This window comes from Notamacropus eugenii, chromosome 1 (assembly GCF_028372415.1).
Source record: "Notamacropus eugenii isolate mMacEug1 chromosome 1, mMacEug1.pri_v2, whole genome shotgun sequence".
Taxonomy (NCBI): domain Eukaryota; kingdom Metazoa; phylum Chordata; class Mammalia; order Diprotodontia; family Macropodidae; genus Notamacropus; species Notamacropus eugenii.
In genome coordinates this window covers 249,311,606-249,333,367 of record NC_092872.1, presented here as the reverse complement: position 1 = coordinate 249,333,367, position 21,762 = coordinate 249,311,606, and the positions used below count along the sequence as shown (strand labels likewise).

Below are 21,762 nucleotides of genomic sequence, written 5' to 3'. Positions count from 1 at the left end.
GCTTCTGTATCCCAAACATCCAAAATAAATATTCAGTGGTGTCAGGGCATGGAAGAGCACAAAAAGGATTTTGAAAATCAAGTAAGAGAGGTGGAGGAAAAACTGGGAAGAGAAATGAAAGAGATGCAAGAAAAGCATGCTAAAGGAGACCCAAAAAAATGCTGAAGAAAATAACACCTTGAAAAATAGGCTAACTCAATTGGCAAAAGACGTCCAAAAAGCCAATGAGGAGAAGAATGCTTTAAAAAGCAGAATTAGTCAAATGGAAAAGGAGGTTCAAAAGCTCACTGAAGAAAATAGTTCTTTAAAAATTAGAATGGAACAGATGGAGGCTAATGACTTTATAAGAAACCAAGAAATCACAAAAAAACCCCAAAAGAATGAAAAAATCGAAGACTGTGAAATATCTCATTGGATAAACAACTGACCTGGGAAATAGATCCAGGACATACAAATGAAAAATTATGGGACTACCTGAAAGCCATGATCAAAAAAGAGCCTAGACATCATCTTTCATTAAATTATCAAGGAAAACTGCCCTGAGATTCTAGAACCAGAGGGCAAAATAAGTATTGAAAGAATCCACTGATCATCTCCTGAAAGAGATCCAAAAAGAGAAACCCCTAGGAACATTGCAGTCAAATTCCAGAGTTACCAGGTCAAAGAGAAAATATTGCAAGCAGCTAGAAAGAAACAATTTGAGTATTGTGGAAATACAATCAGGATATCACAAGATCTAGCAGCTTTCACATTAGGGGATCGAAGGGTGTAGAATATGATATTCCAGAAGTCAAAGAAAGTAGGATTAAAACCAAGAATCACCTACCCAGCAAAACTGAGTATAATACTTCAGGGGAAAAAATGGTCTTTCAATGAAATAGAAGACTTTCAAGCATTCTTGATGAAAAGACCAAAACTGAAAAGAAAATCTAACTTTCAAACACAAGAATCAAGAGAAGCATGAAAAGGTAAACAGGAAAGAGAAATCACAAGAGACTTCCTAAAGTTGAACTGTTTACATTCCTTATGGAAAGACAGTATTTGTAACTCTTGAAACTTTTTTCAGTATCTGAGTAGTTGGTGGGATTACACACACACACACACACACACACACACACACACACATATACGTGTGTGTATATATACATATATATGGGGGGGAAGAGAGAGAGAGAGAGAACACGCACAGGGTGAGTTGAATAGGAAGGGATCATATCTAAAAACATAAAATTCAGGGGTGAGGGAGGAATATATTGGGAGGAGAAAGGGAGAAATGGACTGGGGCAAATTATTTCTCATAAAAGAGGCAAGAAAAAGACTTTTCAGTGGAGGGAAAAAGTAGGGAGGTAAGAGGGAAAATGTGAAGCTTACTCTCATCATATTTGGTTCAAGGAAGGAATAAAATGCACACTCATTTTGGTATGAAAATCTATCTTACATTATAGGAAGGTGGGGGAGAAGAGGATAAGCAGGGTGGGGGGGATGATGGAAGGGAGGCCAATGAGAGGAGGGAACAATTAGAAGTCAACACTCTTGGGGAGGGACAAGGTCAAAAGAGAGAAGAGAAAAAATGGGGGGCAGGATAGGATAGATGGAAATATAGTCAGTCTTACACAACATGACTATTATGGAAGTCATTTGCAAAACTACACACATATAGCCTATATTGAATTGTCTGCCTTTTCAACGGGGATGGGTGGGGAGGGAGGAAGGAAGAGAAGCTGGTACTCAAAACAATTTTTGAGCATTATTCTTGCATACATCTGGGAAATAAGAAATACAGGTAATGGGGTATAGAAATTTATCTTGCCCTATAGGATAAAAAAGAAGATGGGGATAAGGGAAGGGAGGTACGTTAGAATGGAGGGCAGATTGGTGGTAGGGGTAATTAGAATGCTTGGCGTTTTGGGGTGGGGGGAGGGGAGAAATGGGGAGAAAATTTGGAACTCAAAATTCTGTGGAAATGAATGCTGAAAACTTAAAATATATAAATAAATTTTTTTAAAAAGAGCATTGGAAGAAAGCTTGTTGCATTTGTTTTTTAATCTGTTAAAAGAATAATAATAAAAACCCTCTTCCTAGCAAATTAAAAAAGAGCTTGCATGCCAGGTTACAGGGTTCAGAATTTATTCTACCGATAAGGAGCCTCTGAAGATATTTATGAGAAGAGTAGGGATGATGGAGTGATGGGACCTGGACCTCAAAAGGCAAAGACCATGTCTCTGGAAGTACATCTAATCCCAGCAAGCCCCTCTGTGAGAAAATCTTTCCCTGTTGCAGACCTGACCCTATAATTCCTTTGATATCAGTATAGACACAGGGGTGCTGGCCCAAGGACTCTTTACCGGGCACCTGGAACAGAATTCTTTTGTCCCTTCTCCCCCAATTTCCAGCAGCCCAACACCCAGACTACTTGCATATACTGACCACTCCCTAATCTTTTCCCAAATCATCTAATTAACATACTCAGCATTCCTTTCCCCATCCCTTTTCCATATAAGCATTAGCATCATCCTCATTAAGTTACAAGTTCCCTAAGAACCTTCACCTGCTTCTGTTGATAACACAATAAACTTTGCCACTAGACTTGGAAGATGAACATGAGTGAATTCATTCCAGCCCTGTACCCTGAAACTTTGGGGGTCTCAGCACCTCTAAATTGCACCAGGGACACAAAACATTTTAGTGAAATTTATCTGACAACATGGATGACACAAAGTGGATTGAGGGGAAAAGACCAAAGAGAAGAAACTAAGGCTGTTTCAACTGTCCAAATGTGAAAGGGTAAGGGCATAAAGGAAACTAGTAACACTGGATGTATGGCTTCACTCTCTATTTACTGCCCAGTCTTTTGCTACATTCTAATGAATAATGTGTTGCAAAAATGATGACTGTTTACCATTCTCCAAAAAGACAAGATTTTTCAACCTGTACACTTTTGTTCCATTTTCCCCTGCATCTGGAGTGTCTTCCCCTAAATTACCAAATGTCAAAATATTCTTAGTCCTTCAAAGACTGCTGAGCTCCCCGAGAACTCTGAAACCTCCCCTAGCCCCCTCACCTGCCCAACAGTGTTTGCGTTTCTTCTCATATTTGTAGTGGTCTGTGTACTCTTCAAGCTTCCTGGTGTACGCACACCCTTGAATCCCTGCTAGAGTTCCTTCCACATGAACAATACAGCTGTCTGAGGGGCTCGTTTTTTCTGTCTTTGCGTCCCCAGTGACAACCACAGTGCCTGGCACACAGAAGTCACCTCAATAGCAGACATTCCAAAAGGATTTGACTTTCAAAGAAGCAGTGAGATGGGAGCATATGGAAGCTGAACGTAGTCAGAAAACGTGGATTTGAATAGGAACTTTCTCTGCTAAAAACACTCCCTGGATGACTTTGAGCTAGGTGCAATCTCTGTGGTGTCCATCTCCTCATCTGAAGGAAGAGAAGGGGGACTAAAGGATCTCTAAAGTCCTTTTCTCCTAAAACAAGACCAGATTTGTCAAGTGCTTAGCATTAGGTGCCTGGCACCTAGTAGGACATTCATAAATGTTTTTCTCTCCCCTACACTCCCCATGCTTGCTTCATCATTTTTAATAACATAACCAATTAATGGGAAGGCTAGAAATTGGACAAAAGAATAAGAGGTTCAAAGCAGTCTTTTTTGCCTCAACTCAGGAAACTAAGACATTTAATTCTCTGCCATCTGACCCCAATAATGCCCACTCCTTGTGTCTGATTGACAGGAAGGGCTCCTCTGCTGCTGCCTGCTCCCACAGTTCTCTGGCGGGTCCCCTGATATGAATGGCCTAGATTCCTATAGACAGAACCCCCAACAAAGCAGGGTGGAGCAATGGCAACTTGTTTCTTCTCAGTCAGTCACTTCCTAATTACTAATTAAGCTAATTACTGAAATGATTAATATAATAGAAAAATAATAGAAAATGCATTAAGTAACATCTCTCCCACCCCCAGCTGTGTAAACTAAATACAGAAAATGATCAACAAGTCTCAATTCCAAACTATGCACTGAATCACCTCCATGCTTTCAATATTAGTTATGAAATGAAAAGAAATCTAGGAGTTCAGAGGGAGTGATAAAATGAAAGGCTCCAAATGAGGTATAAAACAAAATCTGTCACAAATAACAATTTTCCCCCTAAAGGCTGAGGGTTTTGAATGCATCCTCAATCATATTTCAGGTCTTGTTTGTTTTTCAAATGAAACAGCTGTAAGCAAAGGTGTGGGGACTGGCCCTCAATAAAATTCCTTCCTCAACAAAGAGGAAGGCTAGGAGGAAAAGGCAACATTAAATAAGAGTGGGATACACCTGGGGATTCTCTACCTTCACTAGCCGCTGATGAAAAGAAGAGACACTTCCTCCATTCTTCCTCTGATAAGCAAACACAGCTCAGGTAGCATTCATTAACAAAAGGCCCTTACTGATCCCTGAGTTACTGCCTAGCTCTTCCTCTTTGGGTCACTTTGTATTATTCTGAATAGACTTTGTATTTACCAGTCTGAGTACCCACTGTGCCTCATAGTACAAAGTAAGCTCCTTCAGGGCAGAAACTTTTATTTTTTTCCTTAAATCTCCAGGACCTCATAGAGAGCCTTGTAAACAAATATCAGGAATTTAATAAATGTTTCCTGACTTGAACTGAAGAACCCCCTCTACAACAGCCTCCATAATGGTAATAAACAGTAATAAACACTCTGTCTGAAGACATGCAATGCTGTTCTGAGGCATCCCACTCCACTATGGGGAAATACTCAACTGCTAAGATATGTTTCCTAACTGGAAATTAGGTTTAGAAAAACACCTCACACCACAATCCAATATAAGCTCCAAGCTAACACATGACTTAGAAAAGATCAAATCATAAACAAATTAGACAAGCAAGAAAATTTCCTTTTGAATCTATGAACAGGGAAAAGTTCATGACCAAACAAGAGACAGAATACAGAAGACAAAAGACAATTCTGATCACATAAAATTTAAAAGTTCTTGCATAAACAAAATCAAGGCAGCTAAATTAAAAGGAAAACAACTGAGGGAAAAATCTTTAGAGCAAACATCTCTCATAAAAATCTTCTTTCCAAGATATCAAATAAGGTTTCAACATGAAGGCTACAGTGGAGGATGAAAAACTGCAAGGCAAAATTGGTGATGAAGACAAACAGAAGATCCTTGACAAATGTAATGAAATAATCAACTGGCTGGATAAGAACTAGACTGCTGAGAAGGAAGAATTTGAGCATCAGCAGAAAGAGTTGGAGAAGGTCTGCGACCCCATCATCACTAAGCTGTACCAGAGTGCAGGGGGCATGCCAGGAGGAATGCCTGGTGGATTCCCAGGGGGTGGAGCAGCCCCATCTGGAGGTGCTTCTTCTGGACCCACCATTGAAGAGGTGGACTAAACAACAGAAGAAAGAGCATTCCACACAGCTTTTCCAAAAATTGAAGGACTCAAAATTTGTAGCCAAGGCAGTAGCAGTTTAAAAGTAACATTTAAGCTACTGTGTAAATCTGGGCATTCTGAATACCTGAATGTGTGCAGAGGGGAGAGAAGTGAACAACACTGTACTTTATCAGTACTGTAAACAAGTGGAAATGCAATTCTTGTCCTGGAGAATAAAAATTATTTAAAATTGGCACCATAAAAAAAAAAAAAAAAGATATCAAATAAGGTGATTTAAATTTATAAGAACAAGAGTCATCCCCCAAAAAGTAAACTGATAAAGGATGTAAATAGTTCACAAGGGAAAACATCCAAGCTATATATGAAAAAAAAAGCTCCAAAACATTTGAAATTAAGAGTGCAAATTAAAGCAACTCTGAAATTCCACCTCTCACCCATCAAATTGGCAAAGATGACAAAAAAAAAAAAAGCAAAATTATAAACAATGGTGGTTCCATGGAAAAACAGGCACGTTAATGCACTGTTAGTAGAGCTATGAAGTGATCCAGTCATTTTGTAAAACAATTTGTAACTATGACCCAAAAAAATCACTAAATTATGTATGCACTTTAACCCAGTGATGCTACTAAACCTATATTCCAAAAAGACTGAAGAAAGAAGAAAAGGACCCATACATACAAAAATATTCATGGCAGCTCTTTTTGTAACAGCAAAGAAATGGAAATGAAGGGAGCATCCATCAATTGGAAAATGACTGAACAAAGTATGATACGTCAATATACAAAACAGTGTTTTAGGAAATGATAAAAGGCAAAGAAAAAACCTAAGACTTATGAACTGATGCAAAGTGAAATAAGAAGAGTAAGAGAACAATTTACACAACACTGCAAAAACAACTACGAAAGCTTTAAGAACTCTGATTGATGCAATGACTGAGCACAATTTCATGATACCAACAATGAATTACTCTACCCACCTTCTAACGGAGAGGTGAAAAGACTCAAAATGCAGAATGATACAAATGTTTTTGGACATGCTGATGAAGGAATATGTTTTGCTTTACTATGTATATTTGTTACAAGGGTTTGGTTTTTCTTTTCCTATTTTTTCAATGTGGGGTACCAGGAAGGAAAAAAAAGTGCTTGTGGATGGAAACTAAAAGTTTCTTCCATCACAATGAAATCCGCCTTTCAGAAACCTTCCATCCACTGCTCCTACTTCTATCCCTTCGGATCAAGGAGAACAAGGATTTATTCTTCCTCCCCAAAGCACTTGCCAGCTATCATATCCCTTCCTATGCCTTCATTTCTCTAAGCTAAAGATTTCCATTGACTTCAGTGTAGCCTCCCAATAGCATAATTTCCATATATCTCTCTTGCTGCCAAAGAAAACTTGAAAATAAAGAAGGCTTGGGAAGCAGTGATTATGATAAACTAGCATGATTTCAACTAGAACAAACGTTGGTGGAATAACCTTACCAACCATAACCTTACTTCCTTTTTTCTGACTGGGTTAAATGATCTATCAGAGGAGAATCACTGACACAGTGTATGTGCTTTTCAATAAGACACACGACAAAGTTCCCCAACACCCTTAGAGGTAGGATGGAGAGGCATTGCCTTTTTAGGCCACAGTTGTAAAGAGAATTCAAAAAACAGTGGAAACCTTGCACAAATAGCGAACACTGAAGAAATTTCTTTTCATTCATTTATTCATCAGACAGAATATGGAGCCAAATATATGAATATGAAATTTAAGGAGAATAAATGTAAAGTTCTACATTTGGAGTTTAAACAATCAAATGCACAAATAAGGGATGGGGAAGATATGACTGAGCAATGAACCATGTGGGAAAAAAAAGACTTTAGTATACAGAAAACTCAATAAGTCAATGCAGCTAGAAAACTAACGCAACAGTAGAATGGACTGATTTGAAGAATGGTATCCAGTACCAGAGAGGTGCTAGTCTGACCCTGTTAGCCCTGTCCTTAGCCCTGATTAGATCACGTTTCAAATATTGTGTTTAGTTCTAGGTACCAAATTTTCAGAAGGATATTGACAAATTAGAAAACTTTCAGAGGAAGAAGACCAGGACGGTGGTAGCTTGGAAATAATTTCACACCAAAATGACTTGAAGAAGAAGAGGTTGCTTAATTCAATTTAACCAAAACTCATTAAATACCTACCATGTGGCAGGTACTTGAAGAAAAGAGAGTGACATATGGTGAGGCTATAATAGGGAAGAGAAATCAGACTTGTTCTGCCTGATTCAAGAGGGTAGGGTTAGAACCAATGGAGAGAAGTAACAAACATTCATTTTCTGAGCTCAATGATAGAAAATGTTCAATGACAGAAAAAAAAAATCTAATTCTCAACCACCTCAAATTAACTCTAAGAAACATTAAATGTGATTAGTACTTAGAGGCACATGAATTACAGAGTAATGAATGATAATCTGAATAAGAAAGCCTTCATCTGCTAATACTTATTAAGCACCTACATAAACGTATATGTATAAATATTGTGCTAATAGACTGATACATTCAATTCATCATAAGAAGGACTAAGAAAGAGAATGAATTAGAGGACAAGAATAAAAGAAGATAAGAAGGAGAGGAAAGTGGGTAGGCAAAAAGGAGTGTCCAAGAAAAATGAAAGAAAATGGTCAAAAAAGGGAAAAAGATAAGAGAGGAAAATGTGTGGGTGTATGCATATGTGTTTTATGTGTATACACACATTCAAATCGTGAGGAGAGGTCTATTCAACCTATCTATCTTCCTTCACTCCTGATCCCCAATCATTTCCTTCTTTCTACACTACACTGTAGAAAATGTTTGTGCATATATATGTTGAATTTCCTATCTGTCCCTTTAAAGCCCATCAAAAGGCACTCTCCTCCAGAAAGTCAACCTGAAAACTCGCAGCATTCAAATCTGCATGTCTCTAACACACTGTTACAACATTTGCACTGAACAACAACAATACATGTTGTTGTTGAGTCACTTCAGTTGTGTCAGACTTTTTATGACTCTATTTGGGGTTTTCCTTGCAAGGTACTTTACCATTTCCTTCTGCAGCTCATTTTACAGATGAGGAAACTGAGGCAAACAGGTTAAGTGACTTGCCCAGAGTTATGTGGCTAGTCAGTGTCCAAGGCCAGATTTAACTCAGGTCTTCCTGACTGCAGACCTGGTGGTGTATCCACTAAACCACCTCACTGTTCCTCTCATGAATTAATCACATATTAAATCTTATAGCTATCTGTGCATGTAACTTGCTTACTGAACTGTGTGAATCACACAAGAGCAAAGATGATATCTTTGCGAAGCTTTGTGATCTCCTCTAGCAGCTAGCACAGCGTTTTTGTACCCCAGTGGGAGTAATAAAGACTAGACTGAATGATTCTGCCATTAAGCCTAAACTGGCCTATTTGCTTATTTTCTTATTTTGAAAGGTTCCGCGGACAAATCTCTTCTTCACAAAAAGTTTCTAAAAGTTGTTTGTCCTCTTGGCTATTCCTATCTTTAATCTAGGGATCACTGGTTCCATTTGGTTCAGTTCTGTTTTGACTGGAAAGAAGGAGGGAAGAAGGGAGAGAATAGGGCACATATGATAACAATTGCCTTAACATTTTAAATTCTGTTAACTAAAAAGATAAATAACAGTTATATAATGTGTTTCTTGGCAGACCAATGGTATCCATATTTGCACATTGGGACTAACACCCAACAGCCATCAGCAATTTGCTTTAATAACTACCAGAGAGATCAGAATTTCACTAAGTCCCAGTTAAGATCCTTTTTTTGTGGCTAACTTTGGTAACTGACTCTGATTCCTAAAACTACTCCCAATACGACTAAGGGGGGTTCAAAGCTTAAGCTCATGTCTAAAAAAGGCAATTTAGCCTCATCTACAGTCACCCACCTAAGCCTGGTGCTCACCACTATCTCTTTAACCTATTTTGTGAATTTCTGAAAAAGTTCATTCTTTCACAGATTTAAAGGAAGTGATTTCACCTCCAGTCAGTTCCACTAGAAGTTTCAACTCATTTTGTCCAAATAAAAGAGAATACCCTCTAAACTGAGCCAAACTAATTCTGGAGAGAGAATGACTGTTTAGATACAAGCTGGATTAGGCAGTCTCTCAGGACCCTTCCAACTATGAAATTCTAGGATTCTGTGCATGAGAATAATTACTCCTTGAATCTCCTGAGTTTCAGAATGCTAAGACTAGAATTCAATCTCCTTCTGGTCAGAGACCTAAAATTCCACAGAGAACTTTTCTGACAGCCAAAGCATACAACTACATACTTGCCCACAAAACAGTAACATGGATTAACAGACTTGGATTGCACATGTAAGACTTAGTTCTTATTGCCTCACAACACCACTTATTCTCAAATTGGTGAACTGACTCTCCTAATGCCATTGCTGGCACACAAAGACTGTAAATCAACCTTATTCCTAGGAAGTAGTAACAGTGTCTGCATATGCCATGTCTTTCTTTAGAAAGACATTCTGAAAATAAAACTGTTAAGAATGCGAATTTTCAGTGTTTAAACATCATTTTCTTCCTCAAGGTATGCTACAGGGAAACTATACGGTAATGCTAATTTGGACTACCTACTTTGCAAGAGTAAAAGAAGAGTGTATTTTTTAAATTAAATTTTGTTTTTTCAATTGATGAAAAAAATGTCTCTTTTCTGTCTCCGCCCCCTACCCTTATCATAAATGTGTCATCAAGCAAAATAAATTCTAGCATTGGCTGTGTCGTTCCCCGCCTCCTTGCAAAAGTGTCAAAGTCCATTCACTCTCTGTCAGCAGGGGGCAGAGTTTCAACAGGTGTCCTTTGGAACTACAGCGGTCACTGTGTGGAACAGATTTGTAGTGGTGACTGCCCTGACTATGGTAACTCAGCATATGAAATCTTTCTTACTGCTTGCAGTATTTTTTTCTTTGACCTAAAAGCTCTAGATTTTGGCTATAAGGCTCCTGAGAGTTTTCATTTGAAAGTTTTTTTCCAGAAGTTAATGGAGAGATTCTTCCTATTCTTACTCTGCCCCTTGGTTCAAAGAGATACGGGAAGTTTTCTTTTATGATTTCTTAAAATGCAATGTCTAGACTTTTTTTGGTCATGACTTTCAGATAATCCAGTCATTTTCAAATTCTCTCTCCTTAATGTCAGCTGTTTTTGATATGATAGCTTATATTTTCTTCTATTTTTTCAGTCTTTTGACTTGTAACATTTCTTGGTATTTTGGTGTATTTTTTTATGGAGTCATTAACCTCAATTTGGTGTATTCTACTTTCTAAGCTGCTCACTGCTTGAGTAAGGTTTTGTACTTAGTAGGACAAGGGCTGCATTTCATATATTTTTATAACCTCCACAAAGCCTAGGATAATACCTTGCCCAGTCTAGAAAGTTGGTGGGTGTTTATTACTGAATCTAATGCAAACATTTATTAAGCACCTTACATGTGACGAGGCAGTCAGCTAACCACTGAATAAACTTTTAAGACAAACTTACAGTCTCTCACTAACACAACCAAAGTCTGGTGACTCACAGAGGCCCTCAGCCCAGTAACTCACCTGAGCTTTCTCCCGCTTCGCTCTAATCAGTGTATCTTGGTAATGCTGGGCAACGTGAGCATTCACTCCCTCCAGTTTGACTGAAGGAAGCTGCAAGGCCTTCAGGGTCTTTCTGGCATCTCCTTCATCCAGTGCTTCATTAATTAACCCAATTGCTAAAATTCCTAAAAAGGAAGTAATGAAACATCAATGAAAGAGGAGAAAAATTATGAATAGACCAAATTCTGACTCAGCCAGGTTCCAGTTCAGAATGGACCAACCACACTCCAAGCTCAAAGATTTCTTCCATATAAAACCAGCATTCACAAAAATAAACCAATCAAAACTGAAACTTCAGTTTTTAGCAGTTACTACATTATAATATTTGTAATTCAGTTCAGATATTTCTTGATTTACTTAATCTAAATTAAATTATACATGATCCCACTGTTATGAAGAGCAATTGGGAATTATGCTAAATGACTAAAATGTGACTCAAAGATAATGCAGTTGGGCTTATCTCCCAAGAAGGTCAAAGATAGAAAGGCCTAATATAACCCAAAATACTTGTCAGTAGCACTTATATAATAGAAAAGAACCAGTAACAAAGTATATGCCTATCAGTTGAGGAATGGTAAAACAAACTGTAGCACATAGATCTAGTGTGATATTATTGCTCCAAAAGAAATAAGAATAACACGCAGAAGCATAGAAACACATATATGAAACTGATGTGAAGTAAAGTAAGCAGAACCAGAAAGACAACATACACAATGACAACAATGGAAATGGAAAAGAACCAAGGAGAGAGGGAGGAAGGGAAGTTAAAAAGAAATAAAGGACATGAATTGGGTCATTAGAATGACCAAACTTGGTCCCAAAGAAGAGATAACAAAAATGTCTCCCGCAATTCTTTATTTTTTGTGCTTAATTCAATTTTATTTTCGGCTCTGAATTGTCTCCCTCTCTCCTCATCCCTTACCTATCCCTCACTTCCTTAAAGAGGTAGGACACTATGAGTATGAAACACTGCATATACCGTCAAACTTGGCTGATACATGGTTTTATTAAACAGGTGAGTTTTATGAAACTCTTCCCTCCCTCTTTTTTTAAGTAGTTTTATGTAGCTGTTTTTTTTATATAAGGATGACTGATCGGGGAAGGGGGAGGGATGTATATACGAAAATGAAGGAAATAAAATATATTAATAACCATTTTTAAAAGAAAAAATTAAATCTTACATAATATATGCATTTTTCATTTATCAATGAACAAAAAGTTACTTTTACAAGACTCCAAACTGTTTTTTCTTTGTTTTGTTTTAAATCTCATGTGACACTGGAGAAAAATGGCTTTTTGTCATGAGCTTCAGTTATGTTCCAATGTGTAGAAGAAAAAGTTTTATTCAAAAAAGAAAAAGAAGTCAAATACATTATGTGCCTTTGCCTTAAGGGCAGTATAAAGTTAATCTAATTCAGTAGTTAGCTATACCTTTGCACTAGCTCTTCCCAAAGCCTGATATGTTCCCTCTCTCACTCTTCTTCCTCCCTCCCTCTCAACCTCTGACTTAAAATCTTTGGGTTCTTTTAAGACTTAACTGAACGTGATGCGATGACCAACTCTGATAGACTCAGCTCTTCTGAGCAATGCAATGATCTAAGACTATTCCAAAACTCTCTTGAGACAAAATACTATCCACAGCCAGAGAAAGAACAATGGAGTCTGAATGCATATTAAAGCATACAATCTTCTTTTTTTCTTTCTTGTGGTTTTTCCCTTTTGTTCTAATTTTTCTTTCACAACATGACTAATATGGAAATATGTTTAAAAAAAAAAAAAGACTCACCTGAAGTATCACTTCCTCCAGGAGGCCTTTCCCAGTCTTTTGACCTGCTGGGGACCACCCCTGTAAGGTTCCATTCCATATATTCTAGACTTGTGTGCACAGCTTTACTACATTGTCTCCCCAACTAGAATGTAAGCTCTGTAAAGGCTGGGACTGTTTTTGCTTTTTCTTTGTAGCATCCACCAACACCTAGCACAGTAGCTGTGCTTACTAAATGTTTGCTGATTGATTTCTTAAGTACTTGCTGTGTGCAGCCAATACAAATGCTAAGTCCCAAATGAATACTAAAAATTGTTTTTACATGTAATTGGAAAAAATTAAAGATTTTGAAAAATGCTAACTCCCTCCACAAAGCTCTCCCTGACATCCCTGATCAGTGATCATCACCCTTTTAGACACTAATGGACTGGCCTTGTTCTATGATTCTCCAATGTACTTTTCATGAAATACAGTATCTTATCTCCTTACTCCTATCACAGTGCTCTACCCACAATAGTATTTCATCAAGACTACTAAATTGAACTAACTCCTTAATTGTTGGGGGGTAGGAGGGAGGGTGTAATCCAACCAAAAGTTTAGAGTGATCCCCGGATCACAGACTGACAGCTGAAAGGACCACAAAAGGTCCTCCTAGTCCAATCCCCTTATTTTATAGATGAATAAATAGAGACTCAGAGAGATTAAGTCAAAGACAAAACCACATCCAAAGCTCTTTCTATACAACAGTCATTTTTTTCCAAAGGTACTTTAGAATACAGAAAATACAATTCAATTACTTCTATGCTCAGCAAAAAATATAATTTTTTAAAAGCCTAAACAAATCTGCAGGTCAAATAATCACCACCAAATAAAAAAGATGTATCATCATCAATTAAATTTTGTCTCTTTACTCCAAGCAATTTTTGAATGAATGATGAATTTGTCCTATTTCAGAATCTTTCTTTACTATTACATATTTCAAAATTAAATTCCTTTAAAAATAATAATAATTAGCAGTCTGTTGAAAGAGAGCACAAAACTATTTCCTCTTTCTTAGGCAAACAGTACCATTAAGATGCCTCCATTTCCCTTTCTTCAGTCATCTGAGGGGAGATGAGGGGAGTGAAAGAGGGAAGCAAAGGGGAGAGAAAGAGAGGGAAGGAGGAAGGAAAGGGGGGGAAGAGATTGACTGATTGATTCTTGGGCTTTATCGCATTCATTTTTCACCAAAAACCTTTCTAAAAACAGTACTTAAGGATAATTCTGTGATGGCACCAGCACTTTCTTTCAGATTTGGGAGGATACAAGCACACTTACGCTCATTTTCCTCTTGTACCACCATGTTCACAAGGTCCACAGAAGCCTGAATGTCATTCCATGTAATGAATTCATTATTCTCTGCATGTGCCTGGGCTTTCAGCTTCATCAGTTCATCAATATACCTGTCCCGCAAATGAAATTGAAAGTCCTAGTGTAAGCAGAAGCAAGACCTCAGAAATAACATAGAAGAGACAATAAAGGGAGACGGGGACAAAGATTTATGAGAGATAAGAGATCATTAATTAAGTCCTGCATTCCCAAACAACAAATGTGAAGCTAAGCTTATTCTTTTTAAAGAGCTCGCTGGGACCTTGAAAAATGTGTAAAAATGCAAAGTAAACTATAAAGCAGATCAAATGCCAAAATACAACAGTACAGGTTCCCCAGAAGACAAAACAGTGGGACCAAAAGCCCCACTTAGCAACTCTTCTGAGAAGAGGAAAAGAGACAATCCATAAATCACAATGTCTCCATATAAGACTGAAAAGGAGTTACAAAAAGGAGCTAACAAATGAAAGTTTTTCTTTTGTAATTGCCCCATCCTTTGGTTAAAGATATATCTACTCAAAACTAGGAATAGTACATAATCTTCTCTCTTAATTTTTTCATGATCTTTAATGATTAGGTCACTGGAATTTCGTGTGGAATTCTATGTAAGATTGTAATAGAAGCTTGATTTCTGCCAGTCTGTTTTCTAGTTCACTCAGTAGTTCTCACGATAGAGGGAGTTCTCCTAAGTAACTGGTGCATCTGGGTTAATCAAACACTGGAATACTGAGGATATTATTTCTGATTTTCCTTTGTCTAATCTGCTCCACTGACCCACTTCTCTTTTTGGCCAGCACCAGAAGGAGTGATGACAGCTGTGTCACAGAGTTGGAGGTCTGGAACTGCTATTCCCCCTTCATTCCTTCTTCTGTAATTATTTCCCTTGATATTTTAGATCTCATTTCTCCAAACCAGACCACACACTTCACAACAACAGGTAGGAGATGTCACCTTAACCAAAGGAGGGTAAGAGACAATAACAAAGAGACAGTAGATTCTGATTACACAAAACTGAAAAGCTTCTGCACAGACAAATCTAAGATACAAAGGGAAGAGGCAGAATGAGGGAAAAATTCTTTTTATCAAAAGATTTGTATATTTCTCTGAAAAGGGTTGGTATGCAAGTTATATATGTACATATTTGTGTATGTAAGTGTCCGTCTGTCTATGTCTATGTAAGACCAAAAGCCATTTCCTGATAAGTGATCAAAGGATATGAACAAACAGCTCTCCAAAGAAGAACTGCAAACTATTAACCATGAGAAAATCCTCCAAATCACTAATAATGAGAGAAATCGAAATAAAGAACAACCTTGAAGTTTCACCTCACAAGTGGCAAAGAAAGCAATAATCAATGTTCTAAGGGCCACAAGGGAAGTTAGGCATACCACTGTCAGTGGAGCTGTGAAGTGCCCCCATCATTTTGGAAAGTAATTTGGAATTACGCAAATAAAATGATTAAATGGCCATACCCTTTGATCCATATTACACTACAAAGCACAGACCCCAAAGAGATCATAGATTAAAAAAGTCCAAATTCACCAAAATATTTAAAGTAGCACTTTTTGTAGGAGAAAAGAACTGGAAACCAAGCAGATGCCTTTTAAATGGCAAACGATCAAACAAACTGTGGTATATGAATATAATAAAAATATTCCTGTGCTGTAAGAAATGACAAAGAGGAATACAGAGAAGCATGGGAAGATTCACATGAAAAAATGAAGAGCAAAGCAGTCAAGAAAACAACATAAACAAAGACTACAACTATGTAAAAGGAAAGAACCACAAAACAATTAAAAGTGAATGCTGCAAATTAAAAAGAAAAAACATGTTCTTTGGCCCTAAAGAAGAGATATGAGAAAACACATCCCACTACTCCCTGGCAGAGGTGAGAGGTCCCCAGGTGTGAAACACTGCATGTATTTTCAGATTTGTTTTTATATACTGAGCTACTGGCTAATTTTTTTCTTCTTCATTAAAACATATTCTTTGTTACATGGGATGGCTCTTTGGGAGAGGTAAGGGGAATAAATGTATGGGGAAATTTAGAAGATTTCCAAATAAAAGATGTCAATACAAAATTCATATTTACAACAAGTTTCTAAATTTCTTCCTTCTTTGGTCACTCACCTCTGGGAATTTTCTTCTTCAATGTTAGTAAGGCCTGTAACTGAACTGCTCAGCTGTTTCCAGACAGTGTTTCTATCTCCTGATTCCAAAGCCCTATTGATTAAGGCCACTGATGACAACATCTCGACTGCAACTGAGAGTTCAGGATGGGTGAGGTTATGCTAAACCAAACAAAGAGAGGGGAAAACAGCTGTGAAGAATATTACATATTATCAAGGGAGGGATGTATTTGATAGAATCAACATGGAAGTCATTTATTACTTGTCAAGAACAGGCTGTCCAGCTACACTGAGGAACAATATTGAATTAGCCTAATGATTCTGAAGACCACTTCTATGCTTTGTTCCTCACCAAGTGCACAGGTTCAGTGACTTACATCAGGGCTCTGCTGTTGCAGAGTAGCCAGCTCCTTCTGGTAAAGCTCAGCAGCAAAAGGATACACCTGAGGTAACTGAGCCTCCGGATTCATCAGCTCTGACACAGTCTTCTCAGCAATGCCCCTGCGGATTGCAGCATTAATTGAAGTCACTGCTGCCAACCCTGGGAAATAAACAAAAGAGGAGAAAAGCTAGGCTTGCAACTTTAAAAGAATAAAAATGCCCAATCTGGGTTACAGAAATTCAGGCCATTTGCTTTCCTTTCTCCTTTCTGTTTGCCACTCTCTGTATCTCCATAATTTAGCACAGAATAGGGACTTAATACATACTTATTAACTGTCTAAAGTCAATAGATAAAATGAGCTGATAAACTGTAGGGCAGACTCTTTAACTGTTGAAGTTTGGCTTTCTAATAAGTCTCCCTATGAACACTCTTTTCACCCTTCAATCAATCCACTATCCCCAACACCAGGTTAAAATTTCTAAAATACCACTTCCATTCTCTTGCTCAAAATATTCAACATAATATATCCCCTTATAGTTGTATAATGTCTTGCAGTTTTAAAGGCACCTTTATATAAGAATGAGTCCACATCACTCTCTTACTTTACAAACTTAAAAAACTTCCTATTGTCTGTAAGATAAAATACAAAGCACTCAGCCTGACACTTAAGGCCCTACGTAATCTGACTCAGTTACCTTTCCTGGACTTACATCACATTAGCTCTCTTCATGTATTATACAAGTCAGCCACACTGGACCACTAGTTATTTATCACATCTAACATTCCATTTCCCATTTCTTCATTTGCACAAATTATTCCTCCTGTGTAGAATATACTCCTTCTTCATGTGTAACCCTCAAAACCCTCATCTTTCTTCATGGCTCACTAAAGAGACATATCTTCCCCACAGTAACTAAGCTTAATGATACCTTTCTCTCCTCAAAATATTTTCTATTTGCTTCTTTATTTTACTTAACAGAACATAAGATCATTGAGAGCAAGGGCTAATTTGCTTTTGTCTTTGTTGTCCCAGCGCCTGGCCCCCACCTAGCACATAGTAGGTGCATAAGAATCATTTATTATACCGAAGAGACTGCCAAAAGAATTAACTGAGCTATGAAAGACAAGAGGAAAAGGAAGATACATAACATTTGCAGAAACCTATGGGGGGCAGAGGTGCACGGAGGAAGGAAGGTGTGTGGTGAGGCATATCCCCTGCTCTGCCATCAGGTGGCAACAGCAGCCAAGAGGACAGCTTGGTTGTGATGCAGTAACGAAAGAAAAGAATTCACAAAGGAGTACTCCAGGTAGGGAGGGCCAGAAGAGGGGAGCAGTGTACAATCTGGCAAAGGAACAGACCTACGTATGTTGGGTGTGTTCATATTCTGGAAAATTACCTAGATTTCAGAGGGACCATAAATCTGTAGGTTCCAGCTCATTTTGGCTAATTAGCTCCACTTTCCTGAGACAGTGCCCAAGGAAAGGAATATTTGTTCACTAAAGAAAATACTTTAAATAGAGAGAGGATAAATTCAGGCCAGGTATAAAATGGAAAGCTTGCATGAAAGAAGATTTAAGGATCTACTAAATCAGTTCACCCAGTTTACCTCTCTGAAATTCACCTCCAAGAACAATCTAAAATACCTCTTGGGAAAAATTAAGACAGTCATACAGAGGAAAAAAGGAGAATCTCCTGTGGAGAACCTAACACATAAATGTTCACTTTATCACAGCATCAACAATAGTGAAATATATTTAGCTCTGTTAAGACTACAAGGCTATCCCAACAACAGATTATGGCCTAATCCTAGATTAGAGGCAGCTACGTGCAACAATGTATGGAGCACTGCGCCTAGAGTCAGGAAGACTTGAATTCAAATCTGGCCTCAGAAACTTACTTGCTACATAACCCTGAGCAAATCACTCAACCTCTGTTTGCCTCAGTTTTCTCATCTGTATAATAGGAGTAATCTCATCTGTATAATGGGAGTAATAATAGCACCTACCCCTCAAGGTTATTGTGAGGATTAAATGAAATAATAATCGTAAACTGCTTATTAGCACAGCGTCTGCCACATAGTAACCACTATACAAATATTAGCTATTGTTATTACTATTAGATACCCATCAGAATCTCATTAGTTCAGAGAACCTCCAAGTTAGTACAAAAATGTCAAACATAACAAACAAAGGAGTCTAGAATCCAGCTAGCTTCCCTACCTCCAGAGTAGGAGGGCACAAAGACCGACCACGGAGTGGCTGCAGGCCATCATGCAGCCCTTCATCTAATTCCAGCCTACTCTCCAGATCCAGGAATATCTCCAGGACCCCTGAAGGACACTCACTGCTTTGCCATGTGCCATCTGGCTCCAACACCTCTCGGGAGGATACAATGACCTGAAACTGTCCTATGGCATTTTGGTGCAACAGTTTGTCTCCCCACCCCCAGCTCCCTACACCAATGCCTAAATGAAGGCACCTACTTCTCTGATATTGCAGGGCAGCACGGTTAGCAGCATCCACTCCAGCCTGCAGGTCCTCCTTCTGCAAAGGACCAATCACTCCACTCTGAAGAAAGTAAATTAACATTCACGTAAGTCTTCCATGGACCCTGTATTCTCAGCGAGAATCCACAAAGATCCAACAATCAAAGATAATGACATCATCTGAACACTTGAGCCTACTGTTGAATAAGACAACCTGAACAGTAAAAATGGAGTTATCTAAAGTTTTTGAGTGTTAACTCCTAGGAAAAAACTCAACCCAAGCTTCTTTTAGGGGCTCTTCTCAACCAATGATCCACAGTTACCCAAATACTGGGATTTCAAAAAGTTTAATACATGAATTAAAACAGGAACCTTCTCAGTCCATGACCCACATGCTTCATAAGCACAGAGTTACATGTACAATAATCTGGTATACAGAAAAGATGTAGGGCCTGGAATCAGAAGCCCTGGATTCAAATCCAGCCTTTGTTACATACTACCTGTGTGACATTCACCTATCTAAGCCTTGGCTTCCTCACCTCAAAGATGAAGAGGTTAGGCTTCAAAGGTCATTTCTGGCTCTGAAGCTCGGAGCTGAGAGCTTCTAGTCACCCTCCAGCCAAAGAAATGTGTAAAGGGGAAAACCCTCAAAATGGAACCCCCTTAAAATGAAGGATTCAAACAGACAGAGAGACTCTCCCCATGCTAAAGGATTCTTACCTGTTTCTTCTGCTGCTTCTCATTTAGGAGCTGCTTGAAGTACCAATCACAGTTATCCTGCTGCAATGCTCGAAGGCCCAAAGCTGGGGCCACCAGTGCCTGATACAAGGCCAATGGGTCTCCCTGCTCTAAAGCCAGGTCAACGTTGGCTAATGAGGAATACGCTAGAAGGGAGAAGAGGAAGAGATGATCACTTATCTCCATGACAAAATGATACCAGTCTAAGACCCCTGAAATCTAGTCTATACACCATCTCACTCTAATGTAATATAAAATGATGGGTACACATCCTCAGGAAAACTTGATAGAAAAAAGACTAAGCTCGCAGTCATAAGATATGGCTTCTTTACTGCCATTTTCTGACACCATGAAAAAAAATCGCTACCCAATGCCTCAGTTTCTCTATTCAAAATGAGGCTATACCTGGCCATCCCCAGTACAAAAGACTAACATGAGAATTAAAATGAGTGTATGTGTATGTGTATTATATCACCATGTTCTCAGCCAACATGTTATATATAATTTCAAGGTATTTAACATTGCTACGTATGTTCAGTTCAACTGCTCAGCAAATATTTAAATACAAAGCACTGAACTAGGCAGAAAGGTTTTACAATAACATTAATTATCTTCCTCTAACTTTCTACTTCAAGCTGTTCTAAGAAATAAAGCAAAGAACACTGTGAATCAAGGCAGACTTCACAGCAGTGGACTTGAGATAATAAGGTTTGGCCTGGAGGAAAGGAGCATGAAAGGACATCTCAGTGAGGAGCAGCAAGCCCCTCACAGGAAAGTAAAGAGATGGGCCTGACGAGAGTAGAGTTTCTGTGAAGGTGTAATGGAGGAATAGCAATGACAGCACCAGGGATAAATCCTTTCAAGCCAAACTAAGAAGTCTGGATAGGAGAAGCAGAGAAATGACATAACTGAAGTCTAAAGTGCCTACGAAAAACTAACTTGGTAATGATGTACGGGGCAAACTAGAAGAGAGACAGATGGGAGACCAAGAGGCCAATCAGGAAGCAACTGCAGTCATGTGGTGTGAGGTAAGGAGGCCTGACTGAGAGTGCAAGAAAGACAGAAGGTAATGTAAGATATTAAGAAAACAAGGACTCCTGACCAGAAAAGGAGTACAAGATACAGAACCAATTAACCCCTTTCTACCCCAAGCCAGGAAGGAGTCAAAGCGATATACTTACTATTGACTTTATTTATATTTCCCTGAATTTCTGCCTGAGTCAACAACTCCTCATAAACATCCCTTTCTCTTTCAGAGTCTTCTGTCTGAGGATGAGACAAAGCAAAATCAGCCCAGGTTCTTCCCTCCTTGGTTACAAAGTACCGTTACCCCTCTTGGGGCTATAAATATGGCTTATGCATGTGCCTAGATTTACTCTAAAAATGATTACATACATTTGATTTCTCAAGTACAAAAGTACTTCTGCTAAGAAAAACACCATTTTTAAACTCTACCAAGAACACCCAGAAGAAATTAAAAACAAAGGTGAAACTCATTTATAATAAACACATGGACTAAAAAGAGCAATCTATAACCAACTCCATATTTAAAATGACTTAATAGGAATAAGAGAGTAGAGGGGGCTTGTAGGAACAAGCTTAGAGGACAGGTTAGCTATTCTATCTCCCACTATGTCGTCAGCTTGCTGTTGGTGAGATGGGGCCCCTGAGCAACAGACGGCACAAAACTTGCAAGATGGGGACATCTCCTCTCCTTCACCTCAGGTGCAGACAAGTGAGTAAGAAGGTTAACACACCCTGCCTCCTTCTAACTGCTGACAGTAACCCAAAAGCAGTAGGAAAGGCTCTTGGTAGCAGTAACCAATCTGTATTCCATCTTTTGCACCTATGCT

The 21,762-nt window shown here is 38.4% G+C and overlaps 1 protein-coding gene across 1 annotated transcript in view; it reads right to left on the bottom strand.

Moving 5' to 3' along the window:
- The window catches only part of IQGAP1 (IQ motif containing GTPase activating protein 1), a 115,690-nt gene that overhangs the window by 47,424 nt on the left and 46,504 nt on the right, over positions 1-21,762 (bottom strand). The window contains exons 9-15 of the mRNA XM_072628492.1: positions 21,091-21,175; positions 19,892-20,055; positions 19,169-19,253; positions 16,681-16,844; positions 16,305-16,465; positions 14,124-14,248; positions 11,003-11,166 (exon numbers count right to left, since the gene is read on the bottom strand). Of these exons, the coding sequence (XP_072484593.1) occupies positions 11,003-11,166; positions 14,124-14,248; positions 16,305-16,465; positions 16,681-16,844; positions 19,169-19,253; positions 19,892-20,055; positions 21,091-21,175 (948 nt within the window). The remainder of the gene's footprint in view (positions 1-11,002; positions 11,167-14,123; positions 14,249-16,304; positions 16,466-16,680; positions 16,845-19,168; positions 19,254-19,891; positions 20,056-21,090; positions 21,176-21,762) is intronic.